We start from the raw sequence: 22,951 nt of genomic DNA, 5'->3' as shown, positions 1-22,951 counted from the left end.
ATTGCACCTGAAGTATCTCCACGGAATCATACTGTTTAACCAATCTAGAGGTGTATTTATCTTTAATGAATATCAGTAAACTGCCTCCTTTAGTTTTCATGCCTTCAATTTGTGGTCTGAACGTGTGGAAGGAGGTGTAGCCCAGTATGGCTGGGGTGCTCTCCACAGCCTTGAACTAGGTCTTTGTGACTGCACAAATGTCCATGTCTTCCAAGGTGAGGACTGCTTCCAGTCAGTCCAGTTCCATGTTAAGACTCCTAGCATTTAGCAGCATAACCTTGAGGTTGTTCTTAGATGGAGTTTTTACATTGGGAATTTTGTCCTTGAGACACTTCCTAAAAAGGCATTATAGGGGTGGCAAGAGCCTTAACCAGTAGACAAAATCCCAGTGGTGACAGATGAAGACTACCTCTGGTAAAGCATCGAGGGCTGTTGATCATGTCATCCCAGGCCGACAAATAGTGGACCCCCTTAGAATGACACCAGAAGCTAAACCAATTATTGAAGTCAATCATTTTCTGTTTGTATTGAAGCATCATCCTAGGTGAAGTTAAAATGCTGCAGAAGGCTATGGACATACTGGCCTAAGACACACAGTCTGAGAGCTCAGTAATGTCTCTGTTCATGTAGCACAGAGAGGTACATCTCAAGTTATTCACACCTACATGGACTATGACAGAGTCATAACAGTTCCTGTTTTTGAGAGACTTGAGTGTTCTTATTCAGCCTGGTTAGAGGGACATTTGTTTGGTTCTGTGTTTTGCCTTAGGTGCGTGAGCTATTATGTGTATTGTATTCTGCAGAGGAAGTATTATGTGTAGCGTGCTTGTGTTTGTGTTTGAGAGGTCTCTGGTGTTTAGGTATGTTTCTGGTGTGGACCTCTGCATATGTAGGTATGTGTGATGTGGGTTTGGGTGGAATAGGAGATGAGATCCACATGCTGACAACCCGCTCATTGTCATATGTACTGACTGGTGTGTGTAAGAGAGCATGGATTCAAGGTTAATATAGTTGCATCTCTCACATGTTGAGTTTCTGTGGTCAACGAGTAGAGGGCTCTCAGTGAACATGAGGCAGTTGCTACACTGCCCCAGGATGCCCACGTTGACCAATCTGGCTGGAGAAACTGTGGAAAAATGTCCATCTAGAGTGTCAGGTAAATTTATATGGTCAGGAAAATAGGTTGCACTCAGGACTCGCTAGTGTGTGAGAGGTGTGTTGGTACTGCTGAGGTTAGGCTTAGTGTTCCACGGAACAGTAGAGCAGGGCCACAAAACAATCTGGAGGACCACAAGCAAAGTGCTAATGGAAAATTTAACAAGCAAATAATTTGCATCTATAATCACCAGTGGTAACCATCACTATGTGGCAGTGCATGATGGTGTGTTACACACAAACAAGCACAAATGCAGGGCTTAGATACAGCAGGAAATACCCCTTTTAACTCAAAATAGCCAATAAGGACAATCTCTCTGAGCTCTAGTCCAGTCACCCTCGATTAGATGGGACCAAGACAGCACTCTCTTCCCACATGGGTGCAGAAAGGCCTTCTCCAAGAAAGATGTCTTAAATTTGATGCTCAGAACTTACAAAACAGATCCAGAAATGGCAAACCTGGAACTGGACTATGCTACAACTGAGCTAGTACAGTATACAGTAAAAAGTGGCAAAAAAAAAAAAAAAACAGTTCAGACAATTCAAACAGATAGTAGAATGCAAATACAATTAAAAGTGCTAGATAAGAGCAAAAGCAGACGTTTAAGGTTAGTTGGGAGCAATGGATGAATCAAATCTTTCAGTATTGCAGTGAGGAGCTGGTTTTAGTGCTCAAGTGATAGAAAACAGTTTAGATTCAGGGGTCAGTGCAGAACCCCCTACTGTTTGGTATATACTACTCAGAAGTATGGGTCAAAACTAAGGGGTTGTTGCTGACCAAGTTTGCAGATGGCTGCAAACTAGGTGAAATCACTGTATCCCCAAATGATCTCACTATACTCTGTTGTATAAAAACACATCAAAAACTGGGCTCTCTTTATAGACATAAATACTTCCTCAACTACTCTGCTAAACTGTCTCTTGCCTCTTCCTTTCTTCTGCCATTGCTTCTTTATGGTGCACCTCTACTGACCAATATTCAGGCCTCTCCGAAACACAAACTGGCCTCTTGCTACAGTAAAATTGCCAAATTTGTAACAAATGCTAACTGTTCTTCTCACTGCTGCTCTTCACTGCTCCTTCTAAACTAGCTGGAACTACCACATCACCTGGCACTCATGCAGCTAACCACTGCACACAAGTTTATTTATAAACCTAGCAACTGACCTTTGTCGTCCTCTCTGTTCACACAATATCATCCAAGTAAACCTCTCAGATTCCATAAGTAACTGTTCCTAAATGTAATGAGACCTACCCACACAGCTGGACAAATGCACTACTCCTTCACTGTAGCTAAATTATGGAATAGTCTCCCATCTTCAGTTAGGTTTATCAGCAGTACCCCTCTGTTTAAGGAGTCACTGAAACAACATCTTGCCTCACTATGGCAATGCAACTGCACCAAGGCTGTGTAGTTCCTATAACCAGAACCTCCTCTCCACCTGCCTCCTCCCTTCTCTGCTGTTTGATTTATATCTTGATCTATATATCCCATCACATGTATGTTATCAGTTTTGACTGACTTTCTTCTTCATTCTGTCACACAATATTAATATTTATTCTTTAACTACTCTTAAAAACTGACTGCTTCAAAATATACTGTCTTTAGCTTGTACTTTTTTTGTACCGAACTACTTTATGTTTCATGTACTACACATTAGTCTGTATTGCTTTTGTATAAATCCACGCCTGGTTATCAGGAGGTACTACCTTCTGGTTCTCCACATATGGTACTTTTTACTATGCTGTACATGTACACGGTCTAACAGGGTACTATTGTATAATGAATGATTATTCTGTCTTTAAGTTCTCTACTGTATGGTGCTGTATTGAATTTGTACTATGCTTCACATTTTTACTTTTGTTTATTGTTTGTCAGATAATATGGTTTACTATCATATTGTCGAGCACGCATTGCTCGACTCTGCATATGAGTGACTTTTGTCAGCGAATCCTGTAATGCCAAACGGTCAAAATGTCATAAAAACACCAAAATCAACAACTGCTAATATGGGTCAAAAAGGGGACGGGATTTTGCAATTTGCAATATTTGCATTCGCAATTTTGGGATGTTGCCGCACTCCTTTCGTACATACTCGCTCGACCATCCACCAGTCTACATTATGATGGTAAACCACATAATATACTATATATGTACTATGTAATATTTATACTTTGTTTATGGAGCTTTTCTCCCTGAGCCCCCACTAAAAATGGGCTCACCTTGGTCCAGTGGACTATCCAGGTAAATAAATAAATACATAGATATCAGTATACTCCAGGAGGGTCTCATGCAGACCAATGACTGGTCTATTAGTCATGGTCTCAAACTGAATGCAAAGAAATGCATCATCATTCCCTTTGGCCTAAACAATGCCCCTTTACACTAATAAATCAACAATACCCTAAGTACCCAAAAAGTGGTAAGGGACCTGGGATCACAAGTTGACTGCACCCTTAACTTCAACCACCATGTGTCTACTGTAGTAAGGAAGGCTTCTACATAGCACACTTAATTAATAAAGGCATCACCTAGAGAGAAAAAGAGGTTATAACCCTTCTATACTAAGCACTAATCCAGCCCATAATTGAGTATAACACCCTGTTTGGCATGTACAATATAAAGCACCTGCAGCAACTGGAGAGACTTCAAAGGTTTCTAACAAAGAAGATCAAGGGGCTCCAATATGTGCCTTACACAAACCAACTAAATTCATGTCATTTTACTCCTTATCATGTACACACAAAAAAGAGCAAATGCAGTGTGGAAAACTAGCAACCAAAAAGCATAAAAACGCCGCCAGCAGCAGGAATTCTTAAAAGAACGACTATTTATTTGTTTTATAGAAAAGTGTAGAAACACTGATTGAGTGCTTTCATCCCCTAAAACAGGGACTTCATCAAAATCAACTTTGAAAGACCACTCAATTAATTTATATTATCATTATTGAATGACATCACACAATCAATTAAACAATAAAGTACTCATCCTAAAATCACAATAAAACCATTGACTAGTGTACTAAAAACACCTCATTTTAAATGCACAATGGACAATAAATACACTTTTACCTACATCCCTACACCTAATTATCCTAAAATTGCCTTTCTTTGAAGAATAGGTTTAATGGAGATCATTTCATTCAACCCTGGAAAATGACATGCTTGTAATTTTATCTGTCATTTAACCTCCCTATCTTCTATATAACTGCTAACCCCCCCCTCCCCAGGATTAGGTGCAACCCGTTCTAAAATTCCAAACGAAAAACCTGAATATTCTACACAAGTGGTGGAATGTTTATAAAGTGTATTATTATTATTACATGCAGAAATCTGATTTAAATGTTCATACATCCTGTCCCTTAACCATCTCTCGGTTTTCCCTATATAAAAACCGGGACAAGATTTACACATGGCCAGGTATATCACACCAGTTGTCTGACAGTTACCCTTGAAAAAACGTACCTGAGTTTTTCACATATTACCTACAGTATAATACTCATTATCACATATGTATTAACATTGCGAACATGCCCCACATCTTGACATGCCATATTTCGATACATTTTTACTTCTTGGAACTCCTTCAAAGCATTTCTTAAGATTTACTCCTGTCTTAAAAACAAAGGTGGGCTTTGAGCCAACTACAGACCATAAAGTAGGATTATTTCTTAAAACTGCCCAGTTGTCCTTATCACATTCTTTCTCAACTTAGGGGAGACTTATGCCTGGCCTACAGAGAAATCCAAGACTCAAACCTAATGAACTTGCTGCATATCAGTAAATCAAATGGGACTACAGCTACCCATTCCAGGGACCTAAATATGGTCTGCGACTTAAATAGGACATGCTGGTGGGACAGATTTATCTCTCAGCGACTGCCGCATTTTTGGAACAGGCTAGCAATTCATGTGAAACTGAGCACCTCTATGACACTGTTCCAAGAGGATACTGGATGAGTGGATGGGGCACCGTAAATTCTCATCAGGGATAGCACTCACAAGTTGCATGTCACAACCCTCCTGGACATGGGCAGTCATCACTAAATGCAATCTTGGGTATTGACTAGCATTTTCATGGTATTAAATTGGGATGAAATTGCTAGGCTTAAAATGACCTCCATGTCAATAGCCTAATAATCTACTATGATCCTATGAAATATGTAAGGTCAAGTAGCAGGATTGATATAAGAAAAATGACACATGTGGTATGTGCTAAATACACTGGGTTGTATATAAAAAAGTGAAATTGGTTAAATTAGATTAGTGCATACTCTATCCCAGACAAGCAGGGATAGCTGCATATAATATTGTTTGGGGTGGGGAGTGCCAAGCTAGTGCAGATAGGGAGAAGGGGAGGAGACAGGGGGTTAGTGACAGGAGAATGTGAGGGACAGGTTGCAGATCACATCAAGTATGTGAGGGGACAGGTTACAAATCACATCAGGATAGCTCAGTTTAGGTCATGGCGAGAATGGGTAGTTGGAACTCCAGGGAAAACGTACAGCATTCCAGAGTCTCTCTCTTTTCCCATCTTGGTCAGCTCCTCATAAAAGCTGGGTGAGTTCATAGGTCAGAATAACAGGGTCAGTCTAGCAAAGAGAGAGTGACAGACCTGTCAACCCACAAGGGTGATCACATTAGGGGTTGATCCTGATATGTAAAAAGATGATATAGGGTGATCATTGCAAGCCCTATCCAAGACAAATATTTACTAAAAGAAAAAGCACCATGTCTTGACTGGGTCTTTGTGTCTTCCCTGTGATTTGATTGATTACTGCTGTTGTTTTGTGTTTTGTTGACTTTTGCATTTCTTCCACACTGCACTGACTACAGTGCATGGTGATCCAATGGAAGGAAGCAAAGCTCAGTTATTTTACATACAAGCACAACAAAACAATGACAATTCTCCTACTTTGTGTGTGTGTGTGTGTGTGTGTGTGTGTGTGTGTGTGTGTGTGTGTGTGTGTGTGTTCTCTGGCTTCTTAACTGGTGTTTTAGACTGGTCATAGCATGGTCTTTGAGGATGGCCCATGGACTCACGCGTAAAAAGGAAGGTGAGTAACCTGCAGTGTCATGACTCATATGCTAATTTATGGATTCTCCTTAGTGGAGCACGTTTGTTTTTGCTTTTTTTTTTCTTTTGGAGGGGGGGCTTGGATGACTTTCACAACTTTCTGAAGCATTCCAAATAACTTAATTTCCAGTTATATAATTGAAAAAAGATCAGAGTGTGTTGTCTGTTTTTTTTTTTTTTTAGTTTGACTGTTTACTCAATTTTTCACTATTACCATACTCACAAAATGATGTCATGGTAATTCTTGGGCAATGATTCGCATAAAATTGCAAAGGACTCTGAGTAAGCAAAACAAAAAAAAACTTCTTTAGAAGAGAAGCTTCTTAGTTACATTAAGGTCTCAGTACTCCATCATGCATTAATTTTCTATGTATGGTACTCCATGTACAAGATCTAGCTGATAACGTCTCTTTCTAGGAAGTAAGAAACTTCTAGTGATACATTTAACAGAGAAATACAGAAGCCTAGGAGGCAATCATTGTCAACTAAATAAAATGTATAAATAATACACTTTCTCCTCAAAAACTGTATTATTTGCTATTATATATAGTAAGAAGATCATCTCCAACTCCAAAGGTTTGTTACTCATTCTTTTAGAAATTTACCAGTATACTCTAAGAAATAGTCCCTCTTGGCTGATGCTGATGGCATGGTAGAGCAATACCAATGATTCATATATATCAGTTCAAATCTGGGAAATGGAGGGTTTTAGCATCACTCTCCATTTTCCTTCTGTATGACTGAACAAGTCATTTAACCAGACAATGAAGACTCATGTGTTAAGCCAGTATTTGATTTTATTTTGCCTCAGTGTGTTCAGGAATCTTTTAAGGTCATGGTGAGTGCATTCACAGATATTTTAACTACAGGATGTGAGTAATATAGCAATAACCCACGCCTGGGTGTGGGTAATGCTGGATTTACCCACTGTTGGCGTGGTTTGGTCATGACAGCGAAGCCCGAGTGGACAAACAAAGGCAACCGTGGGTAAATCCAACATTACACACACACAAGTGGGTTATTGCTATTATACAATGACATTATTTAAGAACAAAAATAATTACTTTTCTTAAATAATGGCATTGTATAATGCCTCCTTGCTGCCCTTCCACAGCTGCCTGGTATTCTGCGGCAGTTCTGATGTACTGCGCATGCATACGCCTACGCAGTACATCAGAGCTGTGGGCAAAAGCAATGGAGAAAGTAAGATCTCCATTGCTTTTTACTGTTTTGCTATGTTAAATGGGTTTAACATAGTGAGACAGAAGCAACTGAGAATCTCCGTTGCTTATTTTAAAGCTGTCTCGCTATGTTAAACCCATTTAACATAGCGAGACAGTTTTGAAAAAAGCAATGGAGAAAGCAAGATCTCCGTTGTTTTTTACAAACTGTTTCGCTATGTTAAATGTGTTTAACATAGCGAGATAGCTTTAAAATAAGCAACGGAGATCTCCGTTGCTTATTTTAAAGCTGTCTCACTATGTTAAACCTATTTAACATAGCGAGACAGGGTTAAAAAGAAAGCAAGATCTCCGTTACTGTTTACACACTGTCTCGCTATGTTAAAGGAGTTTAACATAGTGAGACAACTTTAAAAAAAGCAACGGAGATCTCCATTGCTTTTTTTAAACCTGTCTCGCTATGTTAAACTCTTTTAACATAGCAAGGACAGTGTTTTAAAAAAGTCTTATACTAATGGAAAAAGTCCAGGCGACTGGACCTTTTTCCATTAGTATAAGTAGATTTGCAATGTGCATGCTGACCAATCAGCATGCACGTTCTGGAATATTAATGGGGGGTCATGGTATAATAGAGATTAAGCTATGAAAGTGTTAGGAATTTCTATTTAGTATTATTGTTTTATTTGTTAATTTGTGCAGACTCGACGACACTTAAATTGTCAGATACCTACATTAATCACAGCTGTCCATATGTCTGTGAACACTCCAACTTACACAAAACTGAAAGGATGAGATTAATAGCTTGTTGTGTTTGGTATATTTCAGTTCATGTTGCATCATGTCTAAGCTCATGTTTTTTGGAGTTTGTCTTTTTATTTTACAATGTTTTGGCTCTCCCACAGCTGACCATCAGTAGTTCCCCATGTCTCTCTTCATTCACTTCGCTGATAAACCTTGCTTCCTCCCTAGGACTTTTTCTGACCATGTAAACCTTACTTCCTCCCTAGGACTGTTTCTGACCACACAAACCTTACTTCCTCCCCAGGACTACTTCTGACCATGTAAACCTTAATTCCTCCCCAGGACTATTTCAGACCATACTCCGATTGGTTCAGAGATTGAGTCCTCCTGGGGTAGCATCATACTGCTGATTTAGTGTTTTTCCCCTTAAAGTCTAGCCACCTATTGTCCAAGCGGATGGTATGTAATAGTAATTGCAGAGTATTATCCATTCATCTGCAGGTGACTCAGCAATAGCCCTGCACCCTGTGCAGACAACACAGTTTATATGCCTCCACTCTCCACAGGGGTCAGCCATAGCTGTGTTCTCAAGGATGCAACCCACCTTTGTCTCTCCATTCCATAAGGGCGACCTGATATAAAGCACTTAATCCCACCCATCCAAACCAGCTCCATCAGTGCCCAAGCCCCCAATCAAACTTAGTTTTTCTGGGTCACAATCAAGGATGTATCTACCTCCACCATGGAGTCAGAGTGCTTTGGAATTTGTCATGCTGTTTGATCACAACTTATGTTTCAGGAAATTACTCAGTATATAATCTATTCTTCACCAAAGACACAGTAATGCAGCTGCCAATCTCCTTTTCAATATGCTGAAACATAAAATAATTTTTAATGACATTATTTATTTCTTTACAAAGTCTTTCATGAAATACATGTACAGTTGCCTCTGTGACAGAGTGTATTTCATTCCTTCAAGATATAAACCAGGTGTTTCACATTGTTGTGTTCTGTATATTCTAACACTTCATTGTTTTTATCAGTCGTTTTATTTAATGACTCCAGTGACCTTTAATAAAATACATTGAGTTGTAATTTTCTGATATGAGGTTTGTGTATTACAAATACATGTAAAGAAAATATAGCTTAAAATTCTCTGAACATATTCATATATAGTTTCATTCATTCACATTATCATAGAACATACCTTTTATAGTTACAAGAACAAACGGTAAATGCTCTGTAATTCTGTACAACAAAACTGTGTTATAAATAATTAAGGGTGCATTATTGTTCTATGAATCTTGAGTGATGGCATCTTTAAAGCCATAGTAAAGAATTATCAGTGGCAGATGCCAGTTTTCCAGAAAATTGCCATTCTTGGATGTAATTTTTACTGTCCAAGCAATATGTACAGTTTCATTCATTAGATGTTATTCCTAGAATAGGTTGATTTTACAGACATAAACATCTGAGATTTCCTTTTTTTCAGATTACAAGAATGCCTTTTTTAGGATAACATTACTGACTAATAAAGTAAAGGTGTCCTTGATAGGATTATTCCATTTACAGTGCACACGTATAGGAGGCTGGATGTAGACATTTTTCAAGACTCCTGTACTGAGTCACAAAGATTATGCAAGCAAACATGCTTTTAAGCTAATTCAGCACCAAATTGTTTAACAGCACTTTATGCAGCATTTTGTGGTTGATTGGGAAAACAGCTTCTGCAAATACTATTGGCAATGGACACTTCTCATCTGTGCTGTAGTTATGCTCATTAAAACAACTCCATATAGCCCACTACAAAATAAAATGGTATCACCGTGCCTTCACTAATTTGCATAAAAACACATAAAGGGGTATTTATATTAATTTGCAAACTAAGCAGGATGAGTGCAAGCCTTGTTACATATACTGCAAGACCATTCTGATTTATAGACCCCCACCTAGGATCATCACTGTGCACCACAGGCAGCAAGATTTAATATACTAAATGCAAATGTGTACTCTGAGGGAGAGGTATGCAAAATGAGATTCCTGGTGAGCTGCTCATTTATAATGCTTGTGTAGTTCAGGAATCAAAAAGATGTGACCTCTACATGTGCGGGCCAAGGAAAAAATGTTAAGTGTGTGCCATATGGTGCAAATCTTTGCAGGGTAATTTGAAGCTGATTCACGCTGTACAGATATCTGATGTATCTAGGCAGTACCTTTTGTGAATGATAGTACGTGCATGTCTGTGCATTTGCCTGTGTGTGTGTGTGTGTGTGTGTGTGTGTGTGTGTGTGTGTGTGTGTGTGTGTGTGTGTGTGTGTGTGTGTGTGTGTGTGTGTACATGCATGTGTGTGTGTGTACATGTATGACTGTCTGTGCACATGTAAGTGTGTGTTTGCGTGTGTATGTGCATGTGCATGTATGTGTCTGTGCATTTTTGTGTTTGTGTGGGAGTGCTGGTTCATGTGTGTGGGTGTGCATTCATGTGTGTGAGTGTTTGTGTTTGTGTGCATGTGTATGTGCATATGCAAATGTGTGTGTGTGTGTGTGTGTGTGTGTGTGTGTGTGTGTGTGTGTCCTTGGTCAAGAAGTTAGTGGCTGTGGGCATTCTTCTTGGTATCTGCATTACAGTCCTTGTGCTAGTTACTCCAGCTGCACAGTCGAGAGATTTAAAGTCATGCAAATTTTTAGGAATGAGATATTGCATTAAGGAATTTGGATGAATATGGATTGGTCCTTAGCACTGAAACATAACAACTGCTCATCAGTTCAGGGCTAATTGTACTGCAATGCTATTTTTTATAAATCCTGGCTTTATTTTTTACTAGTGAAAGATAAACAAGAATTTCACAAAAATACCTGAAGGTCTTATCTTCTGCATTCAGAAATACTATGGCACAGCAGAGTTATATGATGTATACTGGGTGATGCTACAGTGCTTTTGCTAAAGTCAAAGAACTATCTAGGCCTAAGGTAGGAAATGAGGTATTCAGCTACATACATCATCTTTGTATTTAGAGTATAACAACTAGAAACTAGGTCTATACCATTTTTGTTTATGGGGTGACATCTGTCTATGTTAATGTCCTGAACTGGGGTAATATCTTATTGTTGCATGTTTCCAACTAGATGCAGTTTGCACTTCTTTCCACTGCACTGATGTTTGTTTGGGCCCCAGCTCAATGAAGTTGCAGTTCCCATATTTCAACTTTTTGGGAACTCAAGTCTGATTAAAAAAATGAAAGTGAGTAGTTTTTGTGTAGGCTACACGGGAAAACCAATTGGTTAAAAAACACAAAAAGAAAAATCTAGCAAAGCTAGACTTTCCACTGTGTGATACCTTAAACCTCTTGTATCAGAGGCAACATGGGATATATGCAAATTGCCCTTTAAGGATATCAGGTGTTTCAGCTAAATGGCAAAAGTCTTGGCCATTCAGAATTGCCATTTAGCTGATACACCTGATATCCTTAAAGGGTAATTTGCATATATCCCATGTTGTTTCTGATACAAGAGGCTTAAGGTATCACACAGTGGAAAGTCCAGCTTTGCTAGATTTTTCTTTTTGTCATTTTTGTGTAGGGGAAAGCCCCTTGCACTCCCCATGGGGGAGGCATTACCTCCCCATGCATACATGCACTGTCCTTACTTAAATATGAGTATATATACTTTATATATATATACATTTATTTTATATTTCTGAGTATGTTTATGAGTAAAATATACTCCATAGTCACAACCATGTGTAAAACTTAAATTCCCAAAGGCAGTGAATCACTTCTAGGTCTCATATAGGAATCATATTGACGTGGATTTTCTAATATAAAATCCACTAAATGAGTTCTAAATCTTTGAGTTAAAACTGATGAGTTATAACCTTGTTTAATGAATATTCACTGACTTGTAGGTTAAACACTCACAGAAAAGTACTCTATGAGTTCTGAAAAATATATGTAATTCTAAACTATGCATGCAATCAAATGACTCAAACCTTGGAATCTGTATTTTGCAAACACTGTGCAACAAAGAGTGTGCTCCTTAAGTTTCTTTTGCAGTTAACTATAAACACTGGTATTCAGAGTTAGCTGATACAATGAATATGGAAAGATTAAGTGATAGTACTTAATGCCATTTTAAAAGTTGGCATTATATATGATATATTTACATGGAATCACTGAGGTAAAGAGGCAGGGTGATCCATGTGCAAAAATTAGAAATCATGACTCTTGTTTTGGCTTTTTCAGTGGTAGCATTTCATTAGGAAAATAACATAACACAGTCTCTTTCCATTTCTTTCTCCCCCAGGATCTAAATATGGTTCATGCCATTATGTATAATTAATATACATGGGAATTGACTATGCTTTGTGACAAAAATGTGTTTTGAATAAGGGGGTTAATATGAATCCTACTAGTTTGAATATTTCAGGGCTTTAAACTTTCTGCAGTATTTAATTTCTATTACTGAGGATATTGATAAGAGCTTGCAGTAGTCTATCATCTCGATGTTTGTACGGCTTGGAGTTATAAAACAGATCACTGTAATCACTATACATGTTATCCTCCTGGTTAGCAGAATGTGAATGTTTGTTTAACTTGTCCAGAGCTTGATAGAAGCTTTCATAAGGAATGTTTAAGTCTTCATTAGGAGTGACTTTATTCTGTCCATTGTGACTTGCTTCTTTGTTGAAAGCGTTTTGCAGGAGGTGCATCATTGCTGCAAGCTGTATTTTGTCATTTGTCTTGTCATCTGTAATTGTACTTTCTGTAGTCTTTAGTGTCCTTGGAATACTGCTATCCATGTCATTCTCCTGTGAAAGTAAACAAAAGAATATGTTACATCAGTTGTGATACTTGGACACTAGACAAGTCATTCTCGGTACAATTTTTCAAGTTTTGTAATTTAAGTTCTCAAAACCAGAAACCACTAAAAGTAAATACCCAAGTTTACTATTCAGGCAGCGGTTATGCCATGAATTTCTGAAATACTGAAAGGCAGATAATTTTTGGTACAAATGCACATTAGTCTGAGAAAATACCACATTGTTTAGTAGTAATTTATGAGTTTGTCTTAATGTTGAGATACTGGGTTCATGATTAAACTGTTAAATGGCAAATCACTGTGCATACGTCACCCTCTTAAGCAACAACTAATATATGTTGTAGCTACAGAGTGTCCCTTGATGGTGTATTATACAGCACTGCACTATTTTAAACTATTTCAGAAAATTATAATGCAAGAATTCCAAGCAGGCAAAGGATATGCATGGCATAAAACCAAATAATTTATTTAGTAAAAGACATGTAGGCGCTTTCACGTAGTACTCCTACACTTCATCAGACATACAATTCTATCACAAGCCAAAACATTTTAAATACTGTTAAACCAATCACTGCTAGCAACCTTTTTCCTCCAATTAAATAATTAGTAGAAACCAAGTGATTTAAAGTAACCTAACACTTTAGCAAAATAAGTACATTTTTAGTATGTTCCAACCACAACTTATATACAGTAATAGATTTCAGATATAATAAATAAGACATTTATTGCAGATATCTAAACAGTATAATATGCATCATACATAAACCATTTTATCATCCTGTTGCAAATATACTAATGTTTTGGAAAATTTAATGCAGAACTGCATCAACAAAGGCTTAAACAGTCCTGCCATCCACATAGTTAACTAAGCATATACCCTATGTGAAGTTTACAATAAAAAACTTAAACAGCTACATAAACGCTCATCAGTCTACCAAGATATTCAAAAAACAAACACATAAACAAACAAAAATTATATAAAAAATATAAACAAAACCAAACATCATAGCTAAATACTGCTACATAAAAATACATGTGTATATAAAAACACAACAAAAACAGGACATATATGCATAAATAAATAAGTAATGTATGAGGAATATGTGTGTATATATATATATATATATATATATATATATATATATATATATATATATATATAAGCAGACACACCTGTAACTACTACAGAAGATGTATATCTAACAGCCAAGGCAAAAAAGTGTATTAAAAGTGTTTTAAAAAGGGGGGTAGCAAATGTAACTAAGCCTTCTTTCCCTTAGGTCTGATGAAGCGTAGGAGTACTACGCAAAAGCACTTACATGTCTTTTACTAAATAAATTGTTTGGTTTTATGTCATGCATGTCCGTTGCCTGTTTGGATTTCTTGCATAATATTTTTGGAGCCTGGTCTGGACTTTATCTGGTGCAGTGGTTTTGTTTGGATTACTTGCATTATATTTTTGGAGCCTGATCTAGAGTTTATCTGGTGCAGTGATTTTGTTTGGAATGCTTGCATTATATTTTTGGAGCCTGGTCTGGACTATCTGGTGCAGTGGTTTTGTTTGGATTTCTTTCATTATATTTTTGGAGCCTGGTCTGGATTTTATCTGGTGCAGTGGTTTTGTTTGAATTTCTTGCAGTATATTTTTGGAGCCTGGTCTGGGATTTTGTCTGGTGCAGTGGTTTTGTTTGGATTTCTTCCATTATATTTTTGGAGCCTGGTCTTGACTTTATCTGGTGCAGTGGTCTTGTTTGGATTTCTTACATTATATTTTTAGAGCCTGGACTGGACTTTATCCGGTGCAGTGGTTTTGTTTGGATTTCTTGCATTACATTTTTGGAGCCTGGTCTGGACTTTATCTGGTACAATGGTTTTGTTTGGATTTCTTGCATTATATTTTTGGTGCCTGGTCTGGACTTTATCTGGTGCAGTGTTTTTTTTTGATTTCTTGCATTATATTTTTGGAGCCCGGTCTGGACTTTACCTGGTGAAGTGGTTTTGTTTGGAATTCTTGCATTATATTTTTGGAGCCTGGTCTGGACTTTATCTGGTGCAGTGGTTTTGTTTGGAATTCTTGCATTATATTTTTGGAGCCTGGTCTGGACTTTATCCTTTGCAGTGGTTTTGTTTGGATTTCTTGCATTATATTTTTGGAGCTTGGTCTGGACTTTATCTGGTACAGTGGTTTTGTTTAATTTCTTGCATTATATTTTTGGAGCCTGGTCTGGACTTTATCTGGTGCAGTGGTTTTGTTTGGATTTCTTGCATTATATTTTTGGAGCTTGGTCTGGACTTTATCTGGTACAGTGGTTTTGTTTAATTTCTTGCATTATATTTTTGGAGCCTGGTCTGGACTTTATCTGGTGCAGTGGTTTTGTTTGGAATTCTTGCATTATATTTTTGGAGCCTGGTCTGGACTTTATCTGGTACAATGGTTTTGTTTGGATTTCTTGCATTATATTTTTGGTGCCTGGTCTGGACTTTATCTGGTGCAGTGTTTTTTTTTGATTTCTTGCATTATATTTTTGGAGCCCGGTCTGGACTTTACCTGGTGAAGTGGTTTTGTTTGGAATTCTTGCATTATATTTTTGGAGCCTGGTCTGGACTTTATCTGGTGCAGTGGTTTTGTTTGGAATTCTTGCATTATATTTTTGGAGCCTGGTCTGGACTTTATCCTTTGCAGTGGTTTTGTTTGGATTTCTTGCATTATATTTTTGGAGCTTGGTCTGGACTTTATCTGGTACAGTGGTTTTGTTTAATTTCTTGCATTATATTTTTGGAGCCTGGTCTGGACTTTATCTGGTGCAGTGGTTTTGTTTGGATTTCTTGCATTATATTTTTGGAGCTTGGTCTGGACTTTATCTGGTACAGTGGTTTTGTTTAATTTCTTGCATTATATTTTTGGAGCCTGGTCTGGACTTTATCTGGTGCAGTGGTTTTGTTTGGATTTCTTGTATTATACTTCTGGAGCCTGGTCTGGACTTTATCTGGTGCAGTGGTTTTGTTTAAAATTCTTGCATTATATTTGTGGAGCCTCATCTGGACTTTATCTGGTACAGTGATTTTGTTTTTGCCTTTATTTAAGAAAATTGTTGGCAGTAATTTAATCCATCAAAATATAAAATAACCAATGCATTTATCAACAGCAATGATGATGATGATGATGATAATTGCAGTGAGCATGCATATATAAATTTTTAAATGTGTCTTATTAGCGCTGTATATGGCTAGGGTTCTTGTGGTCCTTGTGTTTGCTTGGCTAGTATATATGTTTGTTCTCATGATCCTATACATGTATCTGTACATAAAAAAATCTATCTATAAATAGATAGATATTACCTGCAGTTATGACTCATCAGTCACTTTATAAAAATGTATTTCTGTACCAAATAATAATCAAGCTACCATCCAGACCACATTTGGTTCTTGGACACTGCTGGACATGTCCATCCTACCTTAATTAATTGCCTTTTAATCAACTTTGCCATCTAGGTTTGCTTGCACTCCTCTCTTATGACTTGGCAATTCTGGAACTCATTATAGTTCCAGATTTTCACAAAAGACCAGAAGCTGTGTGAGGTTTTCAGCAAAAAGCTGTTATCCACTAACTGGTCACCACTTATAAAATCCATCAGTCATTCCTTTAGGATGCAGAGCACAAGTCTAGATCATCAGCTAGTTCTGCTTACCTTGGCTTCTACCTCACGTGTCACAGTCTATGTGTTACCATAGAGGACAAGATGTGCAACAGCATACCGGGACTACCAACATGTGCAAGAAAACTCCCTGGTAAATGAGAAATTACCAAGCAAGGTATAAACAATACTGAATTAAGTCCAGCATTGGTCTTATGAGAGAGAGGGAGTGAGACACAACTTGTAAAATTTCTGGCCAGGATTCAGTACAGATAACATTAGTAAAACCCAAACATTATGATTTACTGTTTAGTAACCATCACTGAAGCAGGTCTAGTCCTATTTTTTTTTATCTCCCTTTAATGTATATTTCTACCTTCTTTGGTCCAGTCCCAGGGTATCACCATGTCTGTTGGACTACAATGCAGAGCTCTTCATAAAATAAGCTGAATTCCTCCTTTACATTCTTGTTCTTCATTGTTAAATCCACCGTTACTATCATATTACAAAGTTAAATCAGTTACATTATAGCTACTATTGTGGTCATAAAGATTCCTTGTCATTTCCTTTTTGTAAAGATAGGTTTCCTCCCACATTCCAAGGACATGCTGTAGGTGGATTGGACACTCTAAATTGACCCTAGGAGTGAGTGAGTGCGTGTGTGTGCCTTCTGTGGAAAGTTGGGCACTCCACACCATAAAACTCCACTGCCAATTATGAGCAGACAGGTGATCTGCTGTGGTGACCCCTAACTGGGGAAATAGCTGAAAGAAGAAGAAGAAGCGTTTTTGTACTGCTCTTATCACCCGGAACACCTCCAGCTGGAACTTGTTAGAATGAAATTAGTAAACACTAAGGTTAAAGAAAATCCTACTGCATTATTTCAGGCTGTTTCTTTATCTTTCTTCTGCTACTACATTAATTTAAATGTGTGCATTTCTCCCACTCTCATTAAACTTGACAAGTTCTGACTCAGTATCCTCTTTCATAGAGAACAATGGTTGACCTATGAACTGTTGATGACCTTTTTTTCAGCTCACCATTACCAAAAATTTAATTCTGAAAATGGTGAGCTGAAAAACCTATAAAAACAAACAAACAAAAAAGATTAATGGGGAAAAAACCTCCGTGCATCCCTCTGAATTTATATACACAAACTCCACAGTCATACCACAGCGAAGGAAAGGGGAACAAACAGTGAAAAGCACACTGCATATCCAAAAATATACCAGTGACTAATAGGACAATCAAGGACAGCGCCAACTATCAGTCAACTTCTTCTTATCACAGCATCTTTTTCCTTCTCTTTAATCCCACTTCAAGAATGCATTACATACAAAGAAAACACAACTTTAGTATTTTACCAATGTCTTCCAGAAGATATTTCACTAACAATAGTCTGACTTTTTGTTAAATGTCACTTTATGTCCTTCTCATGCTTGTCGCACTATATTTGAAATCATAGGCCAGAAGAAAAAGGGATATCTGGACTTTTCTGACCATAACAAAATAATTAGGTCATCATTTCTATCTACAGGATTAATAAAAATATTGAACCCAGTAACTGACTGATGACTTAATATGGGGTTTATCATTTAAAGGTGCCAGCGTTTACCTCCTCAGCTAGAAATAGCAGCTCGGAACTACAGTTCTGAGTCTGAACAGTAGCGAAGAGGCTACTCTTTCAAGCTTAATAGAACAATGCAACTTAAAAAGCTGTGCAGCAGATGGCATCTAACGAAATCAGATGTCATTGCAAATTGCAAAAATTTGGGGAATATACAAATTAAGAAATAAGGAAAGCCACCCAAGAGGATGTAGAGATGTTAGTACTGCAGAAAAGAACGACATGTAATGAGAAACATATTTTTTCATGTGTTCAATGCATTTGACTGAATTGTACTTTTACTTTTTTCCATGATGCAGTCAGCCTACTTACTGTCTGATATAATACAGTACCTTCCTGTATTGGCTTAGATACTTATGTAGACATTGTTTTATTTGATTCAGTATTACTACTCCTATCTCAGGAAAGCTCTTTGCATTTCTTCTTGGTTATTATCTCTTGTTACCTCGGGATGATTGCAATGGGTAAGCATCCCATTCAGCACTGTTTCCTGCTTTAATCCCATTGCATGCTGGAAGAGGTTCCATCTCCCTGTGACTCTCAAGATGATAAAGTGGGTATTAAAGATGGGTGGATTGATGCATGCATGCATGCATACAATTACTGATTACAAATATAGGTTTGCCAGATTTTGTGTTTAATTTTCCTGTTCATCAAAAAAGGAAGAAACTAAATTTAACAACTGACTTTGTGAGGTTAAACAACTATATTTTGCAGTTTGTCCTTTTTATAAAGTTTTTTTATGTGACAAATCATCAAGTCACACTAGCAACATGAAATAGTTACATTATTATGCTATAGCTTTGCATGTTACGAATTTTGTTCTAGGATATTTATAATGTTTTCTTCATATCAGTAATGATGCAATTTTAAAGTTTTCCCATGTTTTCTTCAAATCAGTAATGAGCCAATTTTAAAGTTTTCCCATTTTATCCAAAAATTTAAAGCAGTCACATGGCATGTTTTAAGGTATTAATTACTCATATGTCATTTTGTAGAGGTACATTAAAGTACACAAGAACTTTCCCTTACAATACAGAATGAGTTGTAAAGCATGTTTCATATACAGGATGTCCAATGGCTATTAAACATAAACTAAGCTAAACTGGAGAATGAATGAATAATAAAAGGATTTACGCAAAATAAGCACTGAAACAAGAATTAGGGAATACATTATTTATACATGATGAAACAAAGACGATGCCCATCTATTAAGAAGTAGTTATTTTAGCATTGGTTTAATAAATCATTAAATTGTTACTTCAGATTACATTCTGTGAGCTATTCTTTTGAATAAATTTTTCTCACATACCTCTGAAATGTTGGAAATCTTTTCCACTCCTCTTCTGTCATTCTGAACAGCATTATAAGGGGTGTAAACTTTTGGTTTCTTCATGTGCTCTGGCTTTACTGAGGTTCCATGTAGAACCAGTTTCCAGTTAACAATCTGTCCTTCATTCTCTGGTCTTCCAGACTTGACATGAAATAGAGTGTAATTAAGAGGTTCTAATTATGTGCAGGTTTAACAAGCTTAAATCCAAACAGTAATTACTGTGCCCACCATGACAGTGCAAAATTATTTGATCACTGATCGATACTTAGCTTCATTTCATACAATAAAGGTAAGCGGAGTAAAGCAACAGTGGCAGTACGTGCAAAGTTAAATTGTCTCTTACATTCAAAATCTGCTTTTTATTATTTACCAAGGCATTAGACAGAGAAATAGTAGGAGAGTAACAAGATACAGACAAAAGGGGTTTCTATTACGTACTTGAAGTTTTACAACTTTGAACGTGATATGGTTGAAACCACTATGTTAAAAAAAAAAAAAAGAAAAAAGAAATAATTTTTCGGACTGTTGAAAGTAGGGGGCAAGGCTTCCTGCACCCCCCAACTTTGAACGTGATATGGTCAAAACCACATGTTTGAAGTTGTAAAACTTTGACGATGTTAAAAAAAAAGAAAAAATAAATAACTTATCGGACTGTTGAAAGTAGGGGTGCAAGCCCCCCTGCACTCCCCATGTGGGGTGCTGCACCCCCAACACCCCACACTCATTAAATATACCAACACCGAGACCACACTACAATCCAGTACAGTGCGGAAAGGGAAGATTTTCCTTTACTACACTGTAATGCGATCTTGGAGTTGGTATATTAAAAGAGCAGGGGTGTGGAGGGTGTAGGGGGGCTTGCCCCCCTACTTAAAACCATTAGGAAACTTTTTTTCTTTTTTTCTTTTCTCTTTTTTTTTTTTTTATTTTTGTTGAAGGTTTACAACTTTGGAAATATGGGTTTGACCATCTGCCATTCGAAGTTGTAAAACTTCAACAACGTAATAGGAAGGAACCCGATAAAAGATACACCACATGTTACTTCTTAAAAAGTAAGCTGTAGTAACTGATTTTTAAAGATGTTTTAATTGTTGCTATGACAAAATACAATATAAACAACACCCTGTTACTCTACAGATAATGAAGAAGTAATTAAGTTTCATTTCTACATTTTACCATTATATTTCCATTTATTGTGGACACCTGATACAGGATCTGTAATGCATATAAGTTGTGTGTGTGTGTGTGTGTGTGTGTGTGTGTGTGTGTGTGTGTGTGTGTGTGTGTGTGTGTGTGTATGAGTATGTGCCTGCAAGCAACAGCAGACTAAAACCAGCATGATCTTGCAGTGTACTTTGGATACCCACAACTGTGCTTAACATCCAGAATATCCTAGAGAATGAAGATATTAGATTAGTTATCAACCACTTCAATATCTCAAAGATAGCCATATGTCTATGACATGCAGAGATCCCCTGAAAGAGACAGCATAAACTACCAGACTGAGGAATAGTATATGTAGCAGTCACTAACTCTGCAGACAGTTGTCTTTCATGATCCCACACCCTCCATGGATCACATCCCAGCTATTCTGATTTGAACAATGAAACAACAGCTAACATTAGAGTGAACTAACTTCATCTGGAAACTTGGCTGAATACTATTATCAGAGGGAACCACTAAAGGCATAGTAAGGTGCTATCACAGGCCAGTTTGCATAAATGGTTAATAGTGTCACAGCTGTGTAATGAATTCTTGAATCATTCTGTCCCTCTGTGAATGACAATAAGGCATTTTGGTGGGTACTACATCCAACTTAACAGTGGTCTATATCGTGGGTCAGTCAGACAAGGTGAAAGACATATAAAGATGCATATTATAGATATTAATTAACAGGTTGTTACTAGGCATGATGTCCAGGAGATCACTGGAGAACCTAACCCAATTTTCCAATTGCCCCAAGGCATTGTCTATTTAAGTGACTTGCCCAAGGTCACAGAGTAGGCAAATTAAGGCTGAGGGATTCAAACCTTATGCTACAGAAAGCAACTTGTTAACAACTACTACCCTTAACCATGCTAAAACTGCCAGATTTATTTTGATTAATTCTTGCCTCTGTAAGATAAACTGTTAAATATACCATTTCAATTCTCTACCTGATATTAACAGTTGAATGTTTTTCTGAAGTATGACCCTTTTTTAAGATGAGAGTCTCATATCATGGAACTCCTGTTTGAGTTACACCCATTTGGGTATGTGCAGATTGATTTTATAGAGTCTTTTACATTATGGGGGCTGCAAACACCAAGAGTGATTGATAGGGAGGCAAAAGGTTTACCTTGGTTGTGATACCTGGTCTGGGTGACTAGAGTGAGTTTAAATCACCATTCACTGCTTAAGACTGAAGGCCAGTTTTAATAAGGCCAGTCCCTAGCTTTGGGTGGTACTTGAGTCAGATTGTCATCATTAACCTCCTTCTTCTCATTTTTACACAAGGTCAAGGGGAGGGGGTCACTTCAACTATTTTTTTTGAAGCACAGCAATTCTCCCACCTTTTTGACAGTCATGACCACTTGCCTCATGTCTTCTATTAACACCCAAGTCATCCATCTCTTGGCTGGTTATCCTCATCTCCTCTTGCCTTCTTCCTGCATTTCCTAAATATGCTTTACTAAATCATCTATTGCTTTCCTGCATATGTGACAGAAGCATAACAGTCTGTTCTCTTTGACTTTCTCTGTACCTGGGACTCTGATCTGTCCCAGGCTCCTATTACGTGATCGAACTTCAACAAGTTTGAACCCTATATGGTCGAAACCATATAGTCAAACTTGCAGAAGTTCGAACACGTTAAAAAAAAAAAAAAAAACTTAAAAGTAAAATGAACCCTTGCAAGCAGAGGTAAAGCCCCTCTGCACCCCACACCCCCCACTCTTTAAATATACCAACTCCAAGACCGCATTATAGTGCAGTAAAGGGAATATTTCCCTTTACTGCACTGTAGTGGGATCTCGGAGTTGGTATATTTAAAGAGCGGGTGGTGTGGTGGGTGCTTAAGAGTTTGTTTACTGTTGGATGTTTTTTTTAATTTTTTTTCAGTGTTCGAAGTTTTGAAACTTTGAACAGACCAGTTTGATATTGTTGTGTTTGAAGTTTCAAAACTTTGATCATGTAATAGGAACGCATCTGTCCCACAGTGTGCATCCTATCAACCTCAGGCACTTCATCTCCATCACATCAAGCTTCCTCAGCTGCTCTGCCTTTATTGCATAGGTTTCTGTGCCATATAGAAGCACTGGTTGCACTGTTTTATATGGGTCTATATTATAACATCAAAGTTCAAAAACATCGAATGTTATAATATCAAACCCATTCAATCGAAACA

At 37.4% G+C, this 22,951-nt stretch overlaps 1 protein-coding gene across 1 annotated transcript in view; it reads right to left on the bottom strand.

Moving 5' to 3' along the window:
* Positions 1-12,587: 12,587 nt before the first annotated feature.
* Positions 12,588-22,951, bottom strand: part of PCSK1 (proprotein convertase subtilisin/kexin type 1) — a 583,826-nt gene continuing 573,462 nt past the window's right edge. Inside the window, exons 13-14 of the mRNA XM_044064124.1 lie at positions 19,546-19,707; positions 12,588-12,960 (exon numbers count right to left, since the gene is read on the bottom strand). Of these exons, the coding sequence (XP_043920059.1) occupies positions 12,601-12,960; positions 19,546-19,707 (522 nt within the window). The 3' untranslated portion in view covers positions 12,588-12,600. The remainder of the gene's footprint in view (positions 12,961-19,545; positions 19,708-22,951) is intronic.

Source organism: Protopterus annectens, chromosome 2.part2 (assembly GCF_019279795.1).
Source record: "Protopterus annectens isolate FY-2018-M chromosome 2.part2, PAN1.0, whole genome shotgun sequence".
Taxonomy (NCBI): Eukaryota; Metazoa; Chordata; order Ceratodontiformes; family Protopteridae; genus Protopterus; species Protopterus annectens.
The sequence above is the reverse complement of the archived record's forward strand: the minus strand, read 5'-3'. Positions and strand labels throughout refer to the sequence as shown.